Below are 23118 nucleotides of genomic sequence, written 5' to 3' on the forward strand. Positions count from 1 at the left end.
TTGTTTAAAATCAGCCAATCACGTTCGAACTTATGGGAGTCAAGGGTACTGTATATGGTTAAAGTGCTTCTGATTAACCTCAAATAAATTTCAGCTTCTCCAGCAGACACTTGTGAAAAAAGAGAGAAGAAAAATGCCGCCTTTCATTTTGATTTAGATAAATATTATGAGCACTAATGACTGACTGGCAATCTGACAGCTCTTGCAGTGCATTGTGGGAATTTGTGACTGCAATGCATACATTATTCGCTATCCTAACTTGCTAGTTTACTTTAATTTAGAATATTTTGCAGTCAAAAATGTCCCTCGCAAATCTGCTTCTCATGCGGAGAGGACGTTAAATATACCCCAGTCTCCTTATTCACCCGTCCTCTAACCTGACTCTCATTTTCTCCTCGTCTCGCTTCTCTCCTGAGGAATTATTCATTGGCACCGTGTCTCAATAGACGACTATGAGGGTGATACATTCATATCAACTTTTATCCTTATTCACCCCCTGCTGTCAAAGTAAAGCAAGTCTTATAAAACTTGCCAAGACCCCATTTGCGTGGCCCTTTTGCTCGCATGCACACACGCACACACATTGGGTAAGATTTATAGGTACATGTTGTTGGAAACAGCGGAACGGTGGATGACTGGTTAGCACAATGGCCTCACAGTGCTGAGGTCGTGAGTTTGATTCCGCCTCTTGCCTTCCTGTGTGGAGTTTGCATGTTCTTCCCGTGCCTGCGTGGGTTTTCTCCGGGTACTCTGGTTTCCTCCCACATTCCAAAAACATGCATGGCAGGTTGATTGGACACTCTAAATTGCCCCTAGGTATGAGTTGTGAGCACGGATGGTTGTTCGTCTCTGTGTGCCCTGCAATTGGCTGGCAACCAGTTCAGGGTGTCCCCTGCCTACTGCCCGAAGATAGCTGGGATAAGCTCCAGCACCCGCCGCAACCTTAGTGAGGAGAAGCGGTCCAGAAGATGGATGGATGGATGGATGGATGGATGGATGGATGGATATGACTTAAACATGAAGACTTGGCCCTCGTCATGAATCCAAAATGAATTCATACGACCGATAGTGGATGAGAAGACTTTTCGTTTAAATTATGAACAAAAATAACCACAACTGAGAGGAAACTAGCCTATATATAGAGGCTTGAAATTTAAGTTGATATAAAAAATGTTGTGACATTCCCAACATTAACATATCACTTCCGGTATCTTATTGAAATACGTCTACCAGCTGCGGTAACAAAAGTCGCTTTCTGAGATATTGATGCATGTAACTTTGATTCATAAACATCATGTAAAATAATATGCTTTGGTGCAATAGCTAATGGCTAAGTCTAACTCACTTCGGTATCTTAGCCAGGAATGGGGAATCCACCCATATGTGGTCCGCTCTGAAGATTTCAGATTTTTCCCCAGATGGGGTTTTTCTAAGATTCCTTGCCCTCCTGGGGGTGAAGATCAGATGATTTCATTAATATTTGTCAACTGTGGGCATGTGAAGTTCTCGTGAAGGACTACGGCATATACATAATCTTGACTAGACTTGAGTTGACTGCTTTATCCCACTGATCAGGTCAGGGAGATGCACTTTCATTTTGAGAGCCCCGAAAATAAAATGAGGGCATTCGGACAGAACGCTCAACATCCTTCCTGAAACTCAGGGATACTATGTTACAAAGAGTGCTAGCACTAAGTCCCTTGTGGACATTTGGGTCTCCTTCGAGTTTTGTTCTCTTACGGAAATCATTTGCATGCTATCGTGATGGAAGTGTGGATTTGGACAGCAGGGAGTCTCTCCCTTCGTAATTAGAGCGACTCATTTACATCTCTCTTTTATCACAGGAGGAGGAGGAGGAAGAGTAGAGCCAAGGCCTTCTGGAGTTTAATTACTTTTACGTTGACTGGCAGACACATGCGACTTAAGGCCTCGTTTACATAGGATTTTTTTTTCTTCAAAGGAGACAAATTCTACATTTTCTTCAATTTAAGAGTTCCCAGGTGCCTTACTTCCTGTTTGGGGCTAATTTAACTTGGCTTTACAATTGACAGTAGGACTGCTACTAACAATTATTTTAATAATTGATTAATGTCTCAAGATGGCACGGTGGACAGTTAGTACGATGGCCGCGCAGCCGACCTTCCTGTGTGGAATTTGTATGTTCTCCCTGCGCCTTTATGGGTTTTCTCCAGGTACTCCGGTTTCCTCCCACATTCCAAAAACATGCATGGGAGGTTGATTGGACACTAAATTGTCCCTAGTTGTGATTGTGAGCGCGGATAGTTGTTCGTCTCTGCGATTGGCTGGCAACAAGATCAGGGTGTGCCCTGGCTACTGCCCGAAGCTGGGATAGGCTCCTGCACACCCCGCTACCGTCGTGAGGAGAAGTGGATCAGATAATGAATGGATGGATGGATTCATCTGTCAATTATTTTGTTGATTAATTGATGAATCCCTCCCTTTATTAAAAAAAGACATTATTTCAAATTGACAGCACAAACAATGTTTTAATGATTCTCTGTGAATTGCAGAAAGTCTGTCATTCATTCATTCAGAAAATCGAAAAATGAAAAATTATTTATTATTTAGATAATCTTTATAGTTATAAAACAAAATCATTATTTGACCATGACATTTTATTAGTTTTCCTAAAGTGAGCTATTCTTTGTCACAGTGAGACAAAGTTTGTGCACACTGAGCCTATTCCAGTTCAAATGTGATCTGTGTCTACTGAAATTGATTTTTTTACAATAACTAGTGCATGATCTGAGAAAATGTTCCTCATCGTCACAAAGGTATTTTTTTATGAAAGTGATAATAGTGTTCAAGAGGGAGATTGAAATAATCCAAAGAACTGTTTGTGTACATCATACATTACACAGTATGAACGCTTTTTACAAAACCTGCTAACATGGAACCATTAACCAACTAATCACAAAAACACAACTATTTGTCCACATGAGCAGTGATATTCAATAAACGAACATTTTGCGGCGAACACTTTCTGATTGGTGTGTGACTCCACAGTTCTCTGACTCACGTCGATATGTAAAAGAATGTGTTGAGCGGTGCAGTGGTTTTTCTGTGCAGTTTATCTGTTCTACTGTGTTGGAAAGTGGAGCATTTTAACACGCTTTCTTTGTGGTTTCAGGTTTGATATTGATTCTAGAAGTCCCGATCTGGCCAAGCATGTAAGTAAAGCTCGTTGTCTGTGGACCTGGAGCTTAAGTGCACGTCGTAGACCCTCAGCATGATTTGTTTTGTTTTTTAATATGTGCATGTCTCAAAGCTTTTGGTTGTCTGCAAATCAAATTAGATGCCACCTAAGCACTTGCATTTGACTAAATGATGGATCATGTGCGAAACAATTAGTTTGCCTTTATTTCCTTCTCTGACAAAATGGAAAATGTGTTTTTTTTTTAATTCCCCTGGAGATATACTAATCAAAGTTATGGTTGCATCACACGCGCAAGTACATAGAAGTTGCACACTTTTATTTGAAATGAAAAAACAAAGCTCTGTGCATGATTACTGGAACGTATCAGCACATCAGCTTTCCATTTTCATTCTCCTGGAAAAAACACACAGACTGTGATTCATTTTTCAATTATTTTATGCTTAATAAAAATAATTGCACATTTTTATATATCAATCTCAGTTACATCCCAACCTACCTATTCTCCATGTCATACATAATCCTCCCTCCCTATACCTACCTACCTACCTACCTAACTAAATAACTCCCTGCCCACATATCTGCCTCCCCAGCTACCTGCCTGTCTACCTACACAACTAACTAACTAACTAACTAACCAACCTACCAATCACCCCACTCACTCACCCACCCACTCACTCGCTCACTCACTAACTAATCTCCCTACCTACCTACCTACCTACCGAACCTACTTACCTATCAACCTACCTGTATGCCTGTTTGACTATTTACCTACCAAATTTCTGTAACCTATCTATCTTATCTCCATACATACCAGACACATCTACCAAACTCTCTACCTACTTGCCTACCTACATTCCTGCCCACATCCCTACCTTGCTACCAGCCTACCTACCCACCCACCTACCTACCTTACTGACTGACTGACTGACTGACTAACTAACCTGCCTGTATGCCTGCTTGACAGCCTGTCTACCACCAAATCTCCCAACCTATCTACCTTATCTCCAGACCTAACCTACCTACCTTCATCACCAACATATCTACCAAACTCCCTACTACCTACTTGCCTACCTACAGTACCTACCTACCTCCCGCCATCCATGCCTACCTACCTACCAACCTACCTAATATTACTAAGGAAAGCTACCTCACTAACCTACCCAACTAAGAGATTTATCAATAGTACTTATCTAATCTCGATACCTTACCAATCTTCCCATCTAGCAATAACAACTTTCCTCTCTCCCTACCTAGATACCTACACCCCAAAAACAAATTGGTGAAATTCAACCAAAAATTGGTTTTATTTAACCAATCTAGTTGGTAGTTATGTGTCCGGCCAATCCTGTGGTTAAAATAACAAATCTAGAAAGGTAGTGTTTTCAACCAATGTATATCAGTGATAGGGCCAACCGATACAAATTAGTCATTTTAACCAAAAAATTGGCACGTTTAGAAAAAAAATAAAGAAAGGAAAGAATAGTCAATCACAGGGTAGTAACATAGATGAACAACCATCCACAGCTAGGGACAAAGTAGAGTGTTCAATTAACCTGCCATGCATGTTTTTATATTTGGAATGTGGGAGGAAACCGGTGCACCCGCAGAAAATCCACACAGCAAAGCCCATACAGGAAGGATTCAAACGCATAACCTCTGCACTTTAAGGCAGACATGCTAACCAATCAGTCGCCATGCCACTTCGTCTCAACCCACAATACAATACAGTACAATACAATATATACTACAATAACACTACAATGTACAAAGTGTGAGGTTTCTCCTTCAATAAATGGTGTCAAGGGTTCATTGGTTAATTAAATCAAATGTATGAATTACATTTACCGGGATATAATTGAAAATGTATGAAATTGATTTCAATTAATTGTAAATGAATATAATCGTTATCGATGTCGATACTACACACTGCACATGATTCATGCCAACCAGTTGGGCTAGTGAAGTGTACTCCCGGCAACCAATTTCATCGGTTGTTTGGCTAACCAATAAAATTAGCAGGCCCATAACTAAACAAATTGGTCAAATTCTGACCAATTTAGAGGTTAATGCAACCAATATAATCTTAACCCACTAGATTGGTCGTTTTTTTTTTTTTTAAACAATTTGTTTTTTAGAGTGTATTGAGTTTTGAGAGCAGAACTTTTGCTTTGCATATGACCAAACATTCCAGCATCTGCGTTGCTTTTTCATATTTTATTGTAAAGTTTTGCTGTGTGCTGCAGAAGCAGATGGCTGCTAAAACCCTTTCTAGCCTCATTTGTTTCGTATGCTTCTTGTCATTCGTCACCCTTCCCTCACCTGCACGCCCCACCCCTCACCATTATGCCCACCCAACCTTCCCAAATCAACCCTTTTGCTCCCCTCCTCTCTTAAAGATGATTTAAGTGGCGTGTGCCGTCTGTTCCATGATATGCTCTCTTGTGTCACTGCTACTGCTGCCCGGTTTCTCTCTCTTTCTCTCTTCATTCTTTCTTTCTCTTCCTCCTCCTCCTCTTACTCCTCCTCCTTCTCCGCACTTGGGAAAAAGCCGGCCGACTTTAACGTACGTGTCTGCCTCAGATGTCCTCTCAATTCTGACTGTACAATGCCTTTAATGATGCTCAACTCCTTTCTTTGTTACTCCCGCCTGAACATGCCGCCTGCCACTTTGCCCAAACCTGCGCCCTGTCTCCATGGCACTTATTGTCCCCCCTCATGGCAGGACTTCCTGGGACAGGTCCACTGCACACTGGGGGAGATTGTGGGCTCTCCTGCGAGTCGCCTGGAGAAGTCTCTCAGGTATGTTTGTCTATTTAAGCCCCATTGCCACCAAGCAGTGCAGTTTGGTACCTGATGACACCAACCTAAGCATGCCATTTAAACCAACCCACGATTTGCCGACTTCATAGAAGCACGACTTTAAACCCTCAAAGTACAGAGGTGTCAAACACAAGGTCTCGGGGCCAGATCCGACCAGACTCATAATTATAATCATTTCACATAGCCCACCACAGCAAATAAATTGTGTGCACTTCATTTTTCTTGCTTAATGGACTTTTTGAATCTTCTCTGTGATTGTATTTTTTAAAAATTCACTTTACCTGTTTTAGAAGCATTTTCTCCCCAAAAAATTATAAAAAACTGGACACTAAAATGTTTGCTTTCCATAATTTCCCATGACATCTGATTTCAAATTCTATTTGTTGAAAGTAACAATGAAAGGAAGGTGACAATTTCATATGTAATAATATCATGTGTGAAAGATACATTTAGATGGTTTTCACAGCCGTAACAGCCCTCTGAGGGAAATCCTAACGAGGATGTGGCCCATGATCAAAATGAGTTTGACACCCCTGCTCAAGGAGCGTTCCAAGAGTCCTTGAATTTAATCGGCGAAGCTCAACGCTCGTTCGTATGTGCCGCGTTATTCCCCGCTTGATGTCACCCGTCAGAACAAACTCAAGGCGATGATCAATATGTCTACTCGCTAGAGCCATCTGTGTCTACATCAGTCTGAAATATAAGACCATGTGCTCGCGAAGGAGCGGCTAATTGAACACGACCGAGGGCTTCCACAAAGAAATGACTGTGATTAGTGACATAATCTAGCGGGAAGACTAGATTTAAACGCCTGTGAGACTCAGGCTGCTATGTAACATGCTCGTTTTGTTGCTTTTTTTCTTTAAAAATGCTTATTGTCATTGTGTTATTCATGAAAATATGGTATGAGGGGTTAATTTCTTGTTCCTGGTTATGTTGACTCATTTTAAAATGAAAAAGGCTTGTTTTTGGTATTCATGTCAGGTGTGATTGTTTTCGCCAGAAGTAGGCGCATTTTGCCAGTTTGTCATTCGTCATTTACCAGCGAACGGGCCACTCATCAATCATCGTCACTATCGGCAGAACGTACTACTTATTACATCACACGCATTCACGGCATGAGCTGTGTATCTACTCCTGTAAAGAACCACACCTCATATTAATTTCCACAATCATTTCATTGCTCGTTCAGTATAACCCTTGTAAATCAGAAGTAGATTAATCAAAGATAACAAAAGTCCATCACACAGCATTACTCCATCCTCTCTCTTTCCAGCGATCTCTCTCTGACTGACTCTCCCAAACAGATGTAGTTGTTTACAAAATATTATTGAAATCAATCCAATATTTGACAGAAAACCATAAATGTGTAATCTTCAACACCGTTTATCCTGTATAGGGTCACAGTGGGGTTGCTGGAGCCTATCCCAGCTGACTTTGGGCAAAATTCTGACTACACCCTGAACTGGTCGCCAGCCAATCACAGGGCGCACTCACACACACACACACACACACCATGAATGAGCGGGAACGGATCGCATGCTGCCCACAGGCGAGTCAGACGAGTGCATCAATATGCCATCAGCGACCCACCATAAAGCTTTATATGCAAATACAAGTAACAGAGATGCATATAATATTAGACTCAAAGATTGCCGATTTATGTTGTCATGGCAACCCATCAAAGGTAATACAAGCGCCACCATTTCTGCAAAGTTGTGAAGAATAACAGTGTTAGTGATATTTTACTTTAATTTAATCCCCCTCCCATTGATATTATGTATAATATTTGTGGTGATAATAAATAATTATGACTTGGAGAGGGTGGGTGCATTTGTGGGGGACTCTGTCAGTGACGGACTGAGAAGATCCGTCGGAACTGACCTGGTTGGTGACGATTCCAATCATTTGTCATTCAGCAAAATGGGGCATCCACCGGTGATGAGTTGACTGATGGAATGCCCACCTCTGATTTTCACGTCAGGTCTGATTGTGTTTCCATGTCATCTGTGATCGAGTTCAGATGTTAGGTGTGACTGTCTTCACGGGTCAGGTGTGGGTTTTTTTTGTTGTTTTTTTAACAAGTCAGGTGTGATTGTTGTCATGTCTGTTGCAATTGTCCTCACATCATGTGTGATTGTATTTAGATGCCAGGTATGATTGCCTTCAAGTCAGGTGAGTCGTCTTTACGGGACAAGTATCATTATCTAGGGGTTAGACGGATAGACAGAAAGACTAATTACAAATAATTTGATTTATTCCTTGTCTACACGTTTTTCCTGCCTCACACAACAAAATACGGCGATGGTATTGTGAGTGCTACTGCGAGTGCCCTTTGTTGCTGATAACAGGATGAGAAGCAGCCAACCTCAGGCTGTGGACACTTTAACAGTATTGATTGTGCTCCTCGACTGATGCACCATCTCACTTAGCAGCAGCAGCAAGTGATGATAATTCACATGCTGACTTGATAAATACACTCGCTGATAAGCTTCCACTCATCCCCGACATTTGCAAATAAATAACGTCTCGGCTTCCATTTTCTTGTCATGCATCCTACGGTTCTGTAACGGGCACTCGAGGAATGCAGGTAGAAAGGAAATGTGTTAGACATGCTTTTAAGGAAGCCCCCCCCATACCGCCTAGGCGCATTGCATCAATGACCTGCTTTCACAGATCCTTTTCTCCTCCTATTTTACACACTTCACCTCTCACTCTCCCTCCTTTAAGCCACTTTCTTGGCCCACCTCATTTCAGTCTGCTCTCTAATCACATCCTCTAACCTTTATTTTATTTCCCCCTTCAAACCAAAATGCACATTTTTGGTCTCTTTTTCTGTTTTAGAAATGATTATTTGGAGTTGACATAATGAAGTCAGAGATCAGATCGGTTCTAAATCCCACTCTTGCTCGGACTAGATCTGATGAGATTGAACCAAAGTAGCTGATGTTGGATGCTTGGTGTGCAGCCTAAACCTCAGCACTCGTGTTCCCACACCGGAGGCACTACAATGAACTGCAATGTGTGTTTAGTGCATCCGCCTTGCTGGTTTGAATCTGAACGTCTTGTATAACAATATTTTTATATTTTTCATTCTAGTTTGATTTTATTCAATTTTGACTTTTTTCTTTTTTTTTAAATATAATTAATCCTAATTAGTTTTGAGAGTGGGTTTGTTTTTTTTTTTCTTTATTATTCTTTCAAAAATGCTTCATTTGTAATGTTTTTGTTCGTTTTATTTTTTTTTATGTGGTAGATATGGAGTAATTGAAAATGTAAATGAGCTTCCTCATCTATTTTGAAAGTTGTATGCTCGGGTCATCGAATTGACTCTGAACTCTATGAATAGTTGTCTAGAGGTGCCCTGGAATTGGCTGGCCACCAATTTGTAGGCTCCACTGAACAGATAAGTGCAATAGAAATGGATAAGCTTTTTGTTGTTGTTAAATTTCACGTTATTCAATGTAATGCTGGAGGGAAACAGCCTACACAATAAGCAAAACAACAGGTCCCTTAAATATTTATTAGCATAGACAAAGCAACGATGTTCCTCAGCCTGTGTTTATAATTGGCTTTTAGTGAGAGACTTGCATTGTTGTTGTTGGTGTTTGAACAAATGGAAGGCTAAATGAGTGACTGACACAGGTGATGCGATGTGGTGCGTCGCCTGTGGGAAGCAGTTGCATACGTTACAAAATAATGGAGTTCATTATACAGACGGCATTAACCTTTTACTGTGCTGGCCCGGCAAATTACACACGCAAGCTGGAACAGAGGAGCACCTCTGAGAATAGCGTGTGCATGAAGCCATTTCACTGCATTCAATGAGATGCTGCAAGGACGGATTATATTAGAAGTCGGGTCGCATTGCATCCCATTTCCGTTTGGTTGACTTTCATTACAAATTTTGCCATTGAGATCAATTCTATTTGTAATTAATTCCAAACTGTCCCCCTCGCTGTCAATTTTCTTGTTTTGCGAAAATGAGGCATTTGAATTGTGTCACGTTTCTACACCCCACATAGACATTGTGGTGTTTTTTTTTTTTCTTCATGGTTGTGCGCCTTCACCACTACGACAGATGAAAGCTTCCCCGAGCGCCAACGGTGTCGCGTACAGGTGCTAAAGTGAACTCTTGTCGCTCATCAATCTATTCAGCGGAAGAAAATGAAGTGCATATTGTATCTACGGTCTACTTTAATCACCACGGGGAGGTCAAGGCGACCCTGTGATATAAATACGATTATTCAGCAGCGGTCTGAGACCAAAGTGTGGATAAAGGCTTGAACACATCTTTCAAAAAAAAAGAAGTTGTGTAAGGGAGGGAGCATGGCTTTCGCCAGTGGGATGTTCTGCTCTTGCTCTGGAGAAATGAAATTATGTCATCAAATGTCCTCCGGAAAACTACCTTTGCTCCTCAACAGACTGCTCAAAGGACATCCAAAGCAGTTTTGAATGTGTGGTTTGGTTTTTCTGTCCTGTGCTGTGATTGGCCAGACTGTGTTTTGGGGTCATGGCCTTGTCAAAGGTCAATGTTGGACAACTGGAGTGCTTAACTAGAGTGGATCGGAGGCAACTCTATTCACAGAAGAGCATTTTGTGTTCTGGTGTCCTTTGAATTAGCTGCCGCACTTTTTAGAAATTCTGCGGAGGTGAAGGATTATGGATGCTTATCAGTGCGTGACGATCAAGGGGATTAGTGGTATAATCCCCCTTTCATGCCTTGTGGCAACCTTGTGGTTTTCTTTTAGGGTGGGATGAGGCCCTAGAATGTGGCACCAAGCCAGATTACCTGCCCGCATTCCAACTTTGCTACCATGCTCTCTGATTCACCTCTGTCACCAGGAACATATGTTCATTAATCCCAATGTTTATTCATCACCTGAGCCTGTGCAATGAAATCATTCTGTTCAGTGGCAACTTTCCAATTTCTTAGGTCTTAATTTGGATTTACTTCGTATGCTTCAAGCGACAGAATTATTTTTGTTTGAAGGGGTCATATTCGACTTTTTAATTTTTTTTTTATCCAAATACAAATGTTTTCTCGCTGGCATCCTTGCCCACCTATCAAGTGTGAAATTAAACAACCAAGTCAGTTTTTAATTCTCTGCCTATTTCTGAAAACGCTTATGAGTGCGGAATAACCATCAACACCGACAAGAGCAGCAGGGATGAAAGAATTTCCAGAGTGAAAGAAACACTTTAAATCACTTGCTGAAGCACTTTATAATGTCACAACCTATGGCTAAGCAGAGATGCATATGTCGGGTTTTTTTTGGCTGCTACTGGTAATGATTTTATATGAATAATACTGCAACGTCATGTACCACCCCACTGCATTTAATGATGAGTGAAATTTTCCACATTTGGACTGGTCCTTAATTAATGTTTGAAAGTAAAAATGTTTTCTGCAACTGAGCAGTTTTAAGTTGCGATAACAGTGTTTACCACAAGACGGCAGATATCACTCTTGGGACGATATCCAAACATCCCGATACGATGTTATCACGATATGAAACTCGCAATATGGTAATTATCACCAGGCATTTGTCTGTGCTTTTGTCTGTAATCTGATCTGATCCGAGTGTTAGCCGCCACAAAAACAGCTTCCATTGTCTTTGGCATTCGTTTCTTTTCCACACTCCGGGCTCTGCTTCCAATAGTAGAAACAAGCAGCCAACAGTGCAAGGAACAAGTCAATTTAACCCGCAACAAAACAGGAGATTTAAACCAGACCAATGAAACTCTATGTAAGGTTAGATATTTGTGTTATTGATACAGTATTCAATTGTTTATGTCTCTTATTGATTCTTCTGAGCATGCCACTGCAAAACGTGAAGACCGCACCCTGCACCAGCTGCTGTATGAAAAAAAAAAATGTTTTCATCTTCTTGCGCGCTCACACTCAGACTGTTGAGTAGGCATCCCACCCCCCTTGCTCTCGCGTGACACGTTGCAGCGTTGTTAAATATCAAGAACATCCCTCATCTTAATGGCTTTGTGTGAGCAGCATCAACAATTGCATCCTTCCTTCTCCCTCGTTTGGACTTTAATCTCACCTCCAACCACATCTCGATTACAGAATGTTGCCATTGTGAGGCACTTTGACCTGACCTGAGCATTCGTATTTGTAAGGGTAAAATTAACACGTTAGTTATTTAAATTTTTAAAAGACAGTGATGGCCTTGAGATATGAGTTGAATTTGTTTGAATTCAAAGTGTGTATTTCTCAAATCATCTTTCCCCATTGATATGGATGAATATTACATTAATCCGTTGCAGCAAATATCACATGAAAAAAAAACAACAACAGGTCAAGTCAAGTCAATTTTATTTGTATATCCCTTAATCACAGACAGTCTCAAAGGGCTTTACATAGCCACAATCGACATCCCCGATCTTAACCCCCAGGAGGGCAAGGAAAAACTCAAAAAACCTCATTAGGGGAAAAGTGAGAAACCTTGAGAAGGGACCACAGATGGGGGAATCCCCCTTCCAGGATGACCAGGCTGCAATGGAGATAATGTGAGAGTCAATTGAATGAAGTGCTGCAGGAAGATGACTTCAGTGGAGTGGGTCCTCATCCAGGGCCGTAATATCCATGGCAGCATATCCGAGGATGAGCCTTCGTCACCTTAACGTTGTGTTGTGTAACCTATATTCAATTGAATACACTACAAAGTCAAGATATTATATATTCAAACTTTATTGTTTTTAGCAAATAATTATAAACTTGGAATTTTATGGCTTTAACACATTCCAAAAAAGCTCAGTCCGAGGTTTCGTTTGTCGCATTTTACACTTTGCAGTGCGCCATGCATTTTCAATGGGAGACAGGTCTGGACTGCAGGCAGGCCAGTCAGGTACCGGCACTCGCATTTTGATGGCAGAATATGTTTCTCTAAAACCTGTATGGACCTTTAAGCATTAATGGTGCCTTCACAAATGTGTAACTTACCCAATGCCACTGGCACTAATTTCTGTAACAGTCCTGAGGTTTCTTTTCCTCTTTGGCCTGGAGGTTCACAATGTCCACAATCTACAAAAATAATTTGAAACGTGGACTTGTCAGACCACAGAACACTTTGTGTCAGGCCATCTTCGATGTGCTCGGACTCAGAGAAGTTTCTGGGTTGCTGATGAATGGCTTTTTCTTTGCATAGTAGAGTTTTAAGTTGCACTTTCAAATTTAGTGCCAAACTATATTTACTGACATTGGTCATCTAAAGTGTTCCTTAGCCCATGTGGTGATATCCTTAACACATTGCATGATGGTTCAAAGATTATGGGCATTTATATTTGGATTCTTTGAACTTTTTGATGACATTATGGAGCATAGATGATGAAATTCCTACATTTATTGCCATTGAACATCAAGTAACATGGTCCCTAAACTGCTTGACCATTTTCTAACGCCGTTGTTCACAAAAATGTGGCCCTCGCCCCATTTTTGCTTGTGAATGACTGAGCAATAAAAAGAAGGTCCTTTTATGCCCAACCATGCCACCCACCAGCTCCCAATTAGCCTAAATATAGGTTGAACATGATTTGGGGCTGGCGAGGCGGCCATCACTCGGTTGGCCAGCCCGGATATACACCAGCTGTTTGGGAAATTCAACATATTTTCTTCAAATTCCCAATGGCCAGCACGCCGCTGCATCCAAATGAACTATGCAAATAAAAGCAGTTCTAAACACGCTGCAATTGGAGCAAAGAGCTCAGTGAGTCATTATTGACTCAGATGTGAATTTTAAAACTCACCTGGACGCTGTGACCAAGTCTGCATTTAATTTACCACCTGAAGAGCATCTCAGCAATTAAAGCTCTTCTGTCTTAGCAATATACAGAAAAACTCAATCACTTAGCAATTTTCAATCGATTCATATAATTTTATGGGGTTTTGCGCATTTGTAAAAATGGTCCAGAATGCTGCTGCTCGAGTTCTTCGGAAACTAGGTCCTAAAATCTGTCCATTGTCTTCCTCTGGGTCAAATTCAAATATTGTTTTTCAGAGGGGATCACACTCTTCTGTTCAACCGGGTCATTCACCTTGCTTTGCACGCCACTGTTTCCCGCATACGCACAAGAGATAATGCATGGGCGGACTGAGCAAAACGCTCAATCCTACGACGGTATATATTGCCACATTTTTATGGTGCCACAACACGAGGAGGGTTTGACTGCATGTCATAAAGCATGACTGAGCTCATTTGCAGGGTGAACTGCTGCAGATTCGCAAGCTGTTGGCTCGCATTACCTGCAGCAGGCCGTGTCCGCGAAGCAGGTTAGCGCAGGAAGCTGCACATTTCACATCATTTCATCATCAAAGTGATGCAGGCAGCGTTGCAATCACCAGCCCACATTTCACTCAGGGCAATCACAAAAAGAAACGATAGGGGGGATAAAACCGCAGCCACTATATTTAGTGTATTTTTTTCCCTCCAAATACAGAAGCTATATTTTGCATTTTTTACATTTTAAAAGCATTCCCCAGTGTCTTAATAACATTTGTACGGTTCTAGAACGTTTTGCAGCAGGTTATAGTGGAGATTAAGGAGGTTCTGGTAATCCATTCCACGGTAGTGAATAGTATTGAGAAGGTTCTAGAGGTCCTATGGCGCAAGGTGTTCTACATTAAGTTCTAGTGGTGATCAAGGTGGTTGTTGTCGTCTACTATTTGGTGAACACAAATTTTAAAAGGTTCCAGAGATTTGCGTGTCTACATGTATATTCCATGTTCTCGTGGTGATCCAGGAAGATTTGATAGTCCGCAACAGAAACCACGTAGCACCCATGGACCTCATGAGTACCCCGTGGCCCTGTTCTAATAATAGCTTATCATGGATGAGACATTGTGATTTCCTAGGAATGCTGTAGAAGTGAGCGTTTGTAACGCAAACGCTCACAAAAATAGAGATGGGTTGTATTAATGATGCTGTGCCTATTGTTCTCCTGGTCCTTTTGACTAGTGGTGCTTCTCTTTCTGAATTTGTTAAATCATTGTTGATTACTGAAATCATTAACAAGATCAATCCTCACATAGATTCACATTTTTAATCAACAGTAACATAATTAACGGAATTTTGAGCAAATTTGCCATTTCATAAGTGTAATTGGTAGCCCTTTGCATTAATCAGTACCCAAGATGTATATCTCAGTTTCCAAAAGATTGGTGAGCCTTGTTGTAAATATTCCACAGCACTAGAATCTCAAACATTATTTCATCAAAATATCCCAAGGATAAAGAATTAGAGATGTATTTTCAGAATATATTTCCTGTCAGGGTGAAATAAGCTTGTTTTACCAGCGGATTTGTCTCATTTAGTGTGTCAATCTTGATCCCGCCCGACACACCGCTGGCCAGTGGCTAGCTCGGCTTTCATTAGACTGACAAACATTGCGCTGGCATTTAGCAATCTCCTCAGCCTTGCTTGGAGGTGGTCGAGAGCTTGCTTGGACACACCCCAATACACTGTCACCATGTGAACAACTTCATGTGAACGGCCGTTTAGGTTCAATTGCATTGTTACTTTTGAAGGACGTTTTGAAGCAAGACGTTTCTTTCTGATGCATTTGACAATTTTCTGATGAGACAAACTAATGCACTGCAGAGACAGCTATTGGCAAGGAGGACTTACACAATTTTTCTCCTTAAGTATCGGTAGCCTTCTCAAGTATCGATACCTCGAATAATATCAGATACCTGATATCGATACTCGCCGAACCTCACATTATATTATCAAAAGCTAATGCTGGTAACATTATGAATTAATCAGTGCTAACACTGCAATTTTGCTTACCTTTTGGCTTTGACATGAGAGCACTCAAAGTGGTTCTTTCACCCTGGAACTTCAGCCACCCTAACTGCAAAGTCATTGGCTGAGAAACTCGTTGCAAGGTTATTCACAATGTTAATTATTGCCGCTGTTTAGTAGCAGTGGATCAAACATGCAGCAGAAATCTCGCTCAGTCACAGTTGTCAGAAATAGGCAGGTAACTAGATCTTCACTGTCTGAGTTCAAATTTGGATGGGTTATTTCTCAATAAGACATTAAAAAGTCCCCTTTCAGCGCTCAATAACATGCGGCTGATTGAAAAGATCCTTTTGAGGCCAGCGCATCTTCGCATGACCGCAGTGATGGCTCGGCCATTATGGCTTGGCCTTAGCAGTGAAATGTTTACTGGTTCCTTGGAGGATTCCATCAAACGGCGACTCGTCTGGAAACATCAATAATTCAAGGACGCTTAATTCACCTTGAAAAGGGGTCCCCGTGGAGTTTGAAGAGGCAACTAGATAGTGTCTGCCCTCGACGCTTCATTTGTATTCTCGCCTCATTAAAAGATCAGGCGTAGCAGGGGCGCATGTAGGATTTGTAGTATTAGAGCAGCTTAGTCCCTCATTACAATGTCAAACACACAGGATCTTAATCATGACACATTTTTGGTCAAATAATTACTGGGTACACATCACATTGTGACTTCCAAAATGTATAGTTTGTATGGAGTAGGAATTAAAATGACTTTTTTTCTTCCATGCCACTGTATTTGTGCTTGTCAGAGGTAGCACTTGCCAGAAAAGCTGCCTGAGGTTAAAGACTGTTGTGGAGGGAATAAATATACAATGTTAGTGGTTGAGTTTTATGGAGTCTGGTTGCAAACAACTCTGGAAATCTATTGTACTTTTGAAAAAAATTCAAAATTTATTTTTTGAACATACAGTAGAGCTCCCAAATTTATTTGTTGGAATAGTATTGAAAGGGAAAGTAATTATAAATTCAATTAAAATAATTCATATTTCCGAACAGTTTGTTCCAATTTTAAAAGAATTCTTATCCATTTATTTGAATCAACGTTGCCGCTGTATTCATTGCTACGCCGACCATCAAAAGCAGATTGTTGTTTTTTTTTTTTTTTTCTTCCTGGCCTTACGCTTCTGCTCAACCGTTGTCATTTTAGTCCAATTGTCTGTGTGAATGTGCCGTGACATTGCTGTAGCTGCTGAGCAGTCCTGGGCGTACCCGTAGCTCTGTCTCAGTTGGAATAGACTCCAGCCGCCCTGCAATCCTAACGATTGAAAACCTGCTCAAGATGTGCTTGGAAAAACAGCAAAATTTGAATTATCAACGGAGCAATTGATCTTCTAATATGGTGTTCACATAATGGGATTGCTAAGACACCGTAACCGCTCTGGTGTTCTAATAAGTCTTCATGCTCTGACGGGATTTTTTCAGGCAGATAAGGATCACGTGTGCTCATGTGTTTCATCAGTTTTCCACCACATTGCGTCAAGATAAGAAAAGGAAAAAGAAAAAAAAAAAAACGCACGATGTACATCCAAGTAGATGCAGCCAGGCTAAGCAAATCATGCGCTCATTAAAGCTGTCACACATTTTCTCCAATGTCTTGTGGTGCTGTTTGACATGAAAAATGCGTGCAGACGTCGGTTGTGACATGCCCTGGTGATTTTAATCATTTGTGTTTTTCTTTCTTATTGCAGTGGAATACCCGGGAAGAAATGCGGGACCATTATCTTGTCTGCTGAAGAGTTGGGTAACTGCAGAGTAAGTTTTTGGCTTAGAACATCACAAGGAGATGTTCTATGCATTTGGCAACAAGGTTTGCGAGTTGTTAGCACGACTGCCTCACAGTTCTGACGTCCCGGGGTTCTTTAGAAGAAAAAATGCACTCAATTGTATAAAACACCCAGTCACAACACTTGCTCTCCATATAACCTGAAAACACAGAAAAAGCGAGCACAAAACAAGACATGTGCGTCTCTTAAACGCCAGCTGAGGCAACTGGGTCTTTGATTTTATGGAGCATTGTGTGCCTGTGGTCTAAAAATGTGTTTCTCAGGGTGGACAATAAATTCTCGCATATTGCAGTGGAAGTGTCGAATATCAGGGCAAATACAATGTCAGGCAGTACACTTACTTTACTCTTGGCATAGCCATCAAAATTTTGGGATGGGATTAGACCAGGGGTGGGCAAACATTTTGATTGGCGGGCCACAATGGGTTCTAAAATTTGACAGAGGGGCCGGACCAGGAACAGATGGACGGAGTGTTTTGGTCACCTCACCTCATTGGAGAAAAAAAATACATTTAATTTTAAATGAAAGTGAACAAAAGCATTACAACAATATACATGTCTTTGAAAAACCACAACATTTAGAAAATAAAACATAAACAAGGTTTATTCATTTAATTTTTTTCAAGTTCGACGGGCCGGATTAAAACGTTTAACGGGCCACATGTGGCCCGCGCGCTGTAGTTTGCCCACGCCTGGATTAGACTATGCAGAATATCAACACCGTTTTTCTTCTTTTTCTGTTTTAATTCATTATTGTCCCTCTATTGCACTTTTATTAGCCAAAATAAATCGATTTACACCTTATTCCTACGTCCCATGAGGCTTTGTGTGAATTAGGTAAGTGACTTCTGGTGTAGCGAAACTGGTATTTTCTTTACGGTGCATGGAAACTCTTGTGCTAGTCCAATTTCTATGACAGTTGCCGATTTAAACACAACTTGTTGTAGCTTCAAATGAATTGCTCTGTAAAACAACACCCATTTTAATAAATAGACAAATTATTACTGTCAGCAAACCATTCTCCTTTTTGTCAGATTGTGATGTAACAGTACGGCCAATTTTCATTATACCGCCCCCTCTTCGAGTTTTCTTACCTGATGAAGAAGTACTACCTCCACCAGGGAAAATACAATTGAAATTTTCTTTTTTCTTTACATTCTGGGCTGTTTGCCGAACCCGCTTCATTGCAAATTCATTGCTTTCAGCCACTATCCCACTGAGGAGCGAACATTTCCGACTGTTGTCGCAGGTAGAAAAATACGCATTCACATCAGGGTTTGTCAAGTTCTCCAAACAGTTGTCAAATGTTCGGCAAGCGTTCGCCTGTACTATTCTCGCCGCAAGAGGATTTTAACATGTTCAAAATTTCCTTGCGACTAGAAAATCACTAAAACTGTTGGCGAGCGTCTGGCGGCTGTCTTGCGAACATTGAACGAACCCTCAAAAACTCTGACATGAACGCAACATTCGCTCCTTTCGAAAACACTCGCAATTGTTTGCCGCTCATTGAGATGGAGACTTAAGGTTGGTACGTGAGTAGTGGCTCTTTTTATGAGCGAGACCCCTACCCCCTAAAAAAAATGGCGTGTTCCAAGAGGTTGGCTGAAATTGTTTACACTTTGTAGAATCTGACTGACAGTTTGTCAGGGAGCTTTTATTAAGACACCTGGGAACTATTTTAAGTTGTTAAAAAAAAAAAAAGCAACACAACTTACCTGCTTTTTCAGAAACAGACTCTTCTGTGCTGAAACTTGATTCCAGGGTATGTGTTAACAACATATCGTCTGCTGTGATCTCTATTGGCTCAGTAAGGATGGTAAACAATCCTATTAAGTTCTGCCTTGTGTAGCCAGGGGATGACGTAACGACAACACAACTTGTTTCCCTCTTAGCTATAAAATTGTTGGCGCAAGCCACATGCATTTGCTCCATGAATGTTTAATGATATAAAAAGCATGCAGGCACCAAACGATTCGATACTTGAGAACTTTATGTTCAACACAAAGAGAGAGAAGCAGTTGTTGTTTAACAATCTTTTACCACTATTCAATTATGGTTTTTTTTTTCCCTTTTAGTTTGAGCTCCTCAAGTACTCTTCCATAGTTTATTTCGGCAACATAGCACAATGGTCATAAAATAGTCTTCTGTTTACTGACATTTGTTACATTTACTTTAGAGTTTGTTACAGTTTGTATAAAACTTTTTTGAAATGCAGTGAAGCCCTGCCCGATTGTGCTTTACTATTCAGGTATTTAACTTTTGTGGGGTTTCTTTTCTGTGGGACCTATTCCATCTCATTCATGTCTTTTGTACTATAATGTTGCCGTGAGTTACACAACTTGCAATTTTTTTAAATACAAGCTGCTGTTTGTTTAACTTGCAAGCAAAAATTGGAGATGTGAATGCTGCATGGTCAGATGAGGTTAAGTGTCAAACTAAACTTAAAATAAAAGAATTATAACAACCAAAGCCAAAAACCTTTTCCAAGTAATGCCTGCACTAGCTTAGTGCTAACAGGTAATGGAAAACGCCATTGACAGGCTAACAGTTGCCATTGATAATTACAGCGTTATAATATAAATTTGAACACAATGCCAATGCACACAGGCATCTTTCTGCAAAAAACGACACCGATAATATTATTGCAGCTTAATGAGCGTAATAATAATGATGCACAAACGGCTTAATTCTTTACATTGCATTTATGTTATTACTTTGTTTTTCTAAAGTACAATATTATCGATGGCTATTTTTCTTTTTTAAAAACACATTTCAATGAAACCGTCTGTGAGCCATTTATTTTTAAGTGTTGCCTAAGATGAGTTTGAAATGCTCTCAAAGTGTTTTTGGAATAACACTTTGTGGTATATTTACTGTTTAAATTATTATTATAAGCAGTCCAAAACATTTTGGGGACGTGTCCCGGCTTTTAAAAAGCTTTGTTTTGATGTAGTTTTAAGGTGCGTATGCGGGACAAGTGGTGCACCAACTCTTGTCAAGTTGTTGAAGGGCGTGTGCTTGGCTTTCGGGGAGCATTTAAGAAAGCCTGCGCTGGATGATTCAAGCCTGCGCCAAAGTGAATTAATCACTGATGAAATCACTGGTAAACTCTTTTTCACTCTCCCGGGTGAGTTAATTCAACCACTTAGCCACATTTTCCAGAATGTCTACCTGCGGCAACAACAAGATGGGTAATTGACTTGGCTCTGTGCTAATATTTCCTGTTTTAGTGCTCACTATTACCGCACACACCATCTAACATCCGGCCCAAAACTGGCCAGTTTCTAGCGGATGCAAATGAGGAAAAAAAGCACAACACTCAGCAGTAAAGGCACAAAGGGATCTTTTATTCCCACTGGATCTGAGCGTGTTGTGCTGTACATGGGCTTCTAAATTTATTTCATTTTTAAACTTACTTCTCACTCAAACTTTAACACCAATTTCATTTTATCATAATCATTCCATGTAGTTTTAAATTGAAATGTAGCCCATTTTAACAACACCACTACTTATTAACTCAATTGTTAACTGAGCAGTTCAAATGACTGTGTGTGTAGCTGCGTTAGAGTCACATCAAACACCAAAAGCAATATTTTTGTAACCAAAATATGAAGTCGATTCACAATGAGTACGGTGTGATTGTGCGTGTGTGCGTAGATGTGTGCATGCACATGCGTGCACGTGCATTCTTTGTATTGTGACTAAAGTAGCTTTCAGTTTGGACTGAATGACGCTGAATAACTAAAACAAATTGCAAATGCGCACACTATAACCTCAATCGCAAGGCTATTTAAAAGTGGCATTTGTGGTGCTTTAGTTTATATGGATGTCAAAGCTATCTAATTGTATCCCAACATTAAAAAGTTACTAACATAATATGTCACCATTAAATGATATTGCCAGCTAAATGTGGAAGTGAGGAGACTGAACATGCAGGACAATTATAGGATGTGAGAAGTTGTGTTAAAAAAAAAAAAAAGCCCTAAAAAGCTAGAGTGGAGCGTATGAATTTGTGAGAATGGCTCTATAACTTGACCGTGACACTAAGTAGGGAAGGAAAATACCGCTGTGGACTCGCCGGGCGATGTCGACACTTACAATAGTGCTTACAATGACAGGGATGGGGAAAGAAAATAAAAACATAAAAGCGGCTCATTTTGCCACCTCTGACTATTTTAATCAGCTCTTCACTATTTTCAACATCCCCGCCGTGATGATTGGAAACATAAAACTGTATGATTGTAAACAACATTGAGGAGGAGCTTTAATAGGTTTTATGAAATCAGCATTCTCTCTCTCTAGGATGGAGGAGAGTTTCTTTTATTATTTTTTTTTTTAACGTGTCTTTATCAGCCGAATGGTCATGCAAATCATGCAAATGTTGGATCCGTAGATCGAAAATACTCGACTTTTTCCCGAGCCCAGCCTTGGGGGGGGGGCACATGAAATGCATTGAGGGGGACCATTTTTCTACTACTCGACAGGCAGCACTAACTTTGCTCCATATATTCTGATATATTCGCTGAGCGCTGTCACTCCGAAACAATAACCCCTAAAATAGATGTTGACATCTCTACTTCAGCTCATATCAATTTCTGAAAATATTTGAATGATCATCCGACTATTACGGACTTTATGGCGGTCCTTTGTCACTTAATCAGACCTAAGCTCTTTTTTTAAGCTTATGGTGAGTTTTAGACTGCTGCCCCGGGTTCTAGTTTGAAAATTTCAAAGTACTGCAAAGTGTCTTTTGCCAGACAAAAAAAAAAAAAAAAATCTCCCAAACAAAATGTGTTAGCGTTAACTTTTTTGTCCATCATTTCAAAAGGTATGTGTGACACAAACAGAACTGTGCTAGTGATGAAAACATTATGCTCTGTGGCTGTCTTTCTTCAGCTGGAACTGGGGCCTTATGAACAATTCCAAATAGCAGTCGGTGTCAGCGCAAAACCTTTTGGGTGCTGATAGAAGGCAAAGAAATTCTGGAAAAGCCTACTAGAACAGCTCGATTTATTTGTGGTTAATCTTATACATGGTGGCGAGAATGGGCTGACTCCCGTTGAACATGAGTTTGAATATTATTTGTGAATTGTCAACACAGCCACGTCTCATCTTATTAGAGGGTGTGCACACTTGTGCAACCACATAATCGCAGTGGTTTTCTTCGTCTTTACTTCACTGCTCAAAATTTTTGTATTAAGTTATGGGTCACATTGGTGGAAAAAGTTAGAAAATATTTGATCTTTGTGTCATTTTCACTCCTATCAAAAGCCATCCAAAACGGTCCACGAGATTGCAGTGGGCCACTGTGTTTCTAGAAATCAGAGATTTCTCATATGGTGTCTTTTACCTTTCCACTGCGCGGCCTCATTAGTACACAATAGCTAATAGCGTGACCACCATCTGATTGCAAGAGCGTTTTAAGGCCATGTTCATTGTCCTTCTAATGGCGGCCTCCATTGAAATGGTGCCCAAATGAGTGTAATTATGGTAATGCTAGCCTTTCTAGTGTATTATTAGCTGCACTC

The 23118-nt window shown here is 40.6% G+C and overlaps 1 protein-coding gene across 2 annotated transcripts in view; it reads left to right on the plus strand.

The window, feature by feature from the left end:
• The window catches only part of cpne5a (copine Va), an 80980-nt gene that overhangs the window by 24934 nt on the left and 32928 nt on the right, over window positions 1-23118 (plus strand). The window contains exons 5-8 of one of the 2 annotated variants that reach the window (XM_088289583.1): window positions 3152-3191; window positions 5727-5741; window positions 5901-5977; window positions 17496-17559. In XM_088289583.1, the coding sequence (XP_088145709.1) occupies window positions 3152-3191; window positions 5727-5741; window positions 5901-5977; window positions 17496-17559 (196 nt within the window). The remainder of the gene's footprint in view (window positions 1-3151; window positions 3192-5726; window positions 5742-5900; window positions 5978-17495; window positions 17560-23118) is intronic. The other variant, XM_088289584.1, reaches the window with a different exon arrangement.

This window comes from Idiotropiscis lumnitzeri, chromosome 3 (assembly GCF_059441095.1).
Source record: "Idiotropiscis lumnitzeri isolate Australia: NSW breed Sydney's pygmy pipehorse chromosome 3, RoL_Ilum_1.0, whole genome shotgun sequence".
NCBI classification, from domain to species: domain Eukaryota; kingdom Metazoa; phylum Chordata; class Actinopteri; order Syngnathiformes; family Syngnathidae; genus Idiotropiscis; species Idiotropiscis lumnitzeri.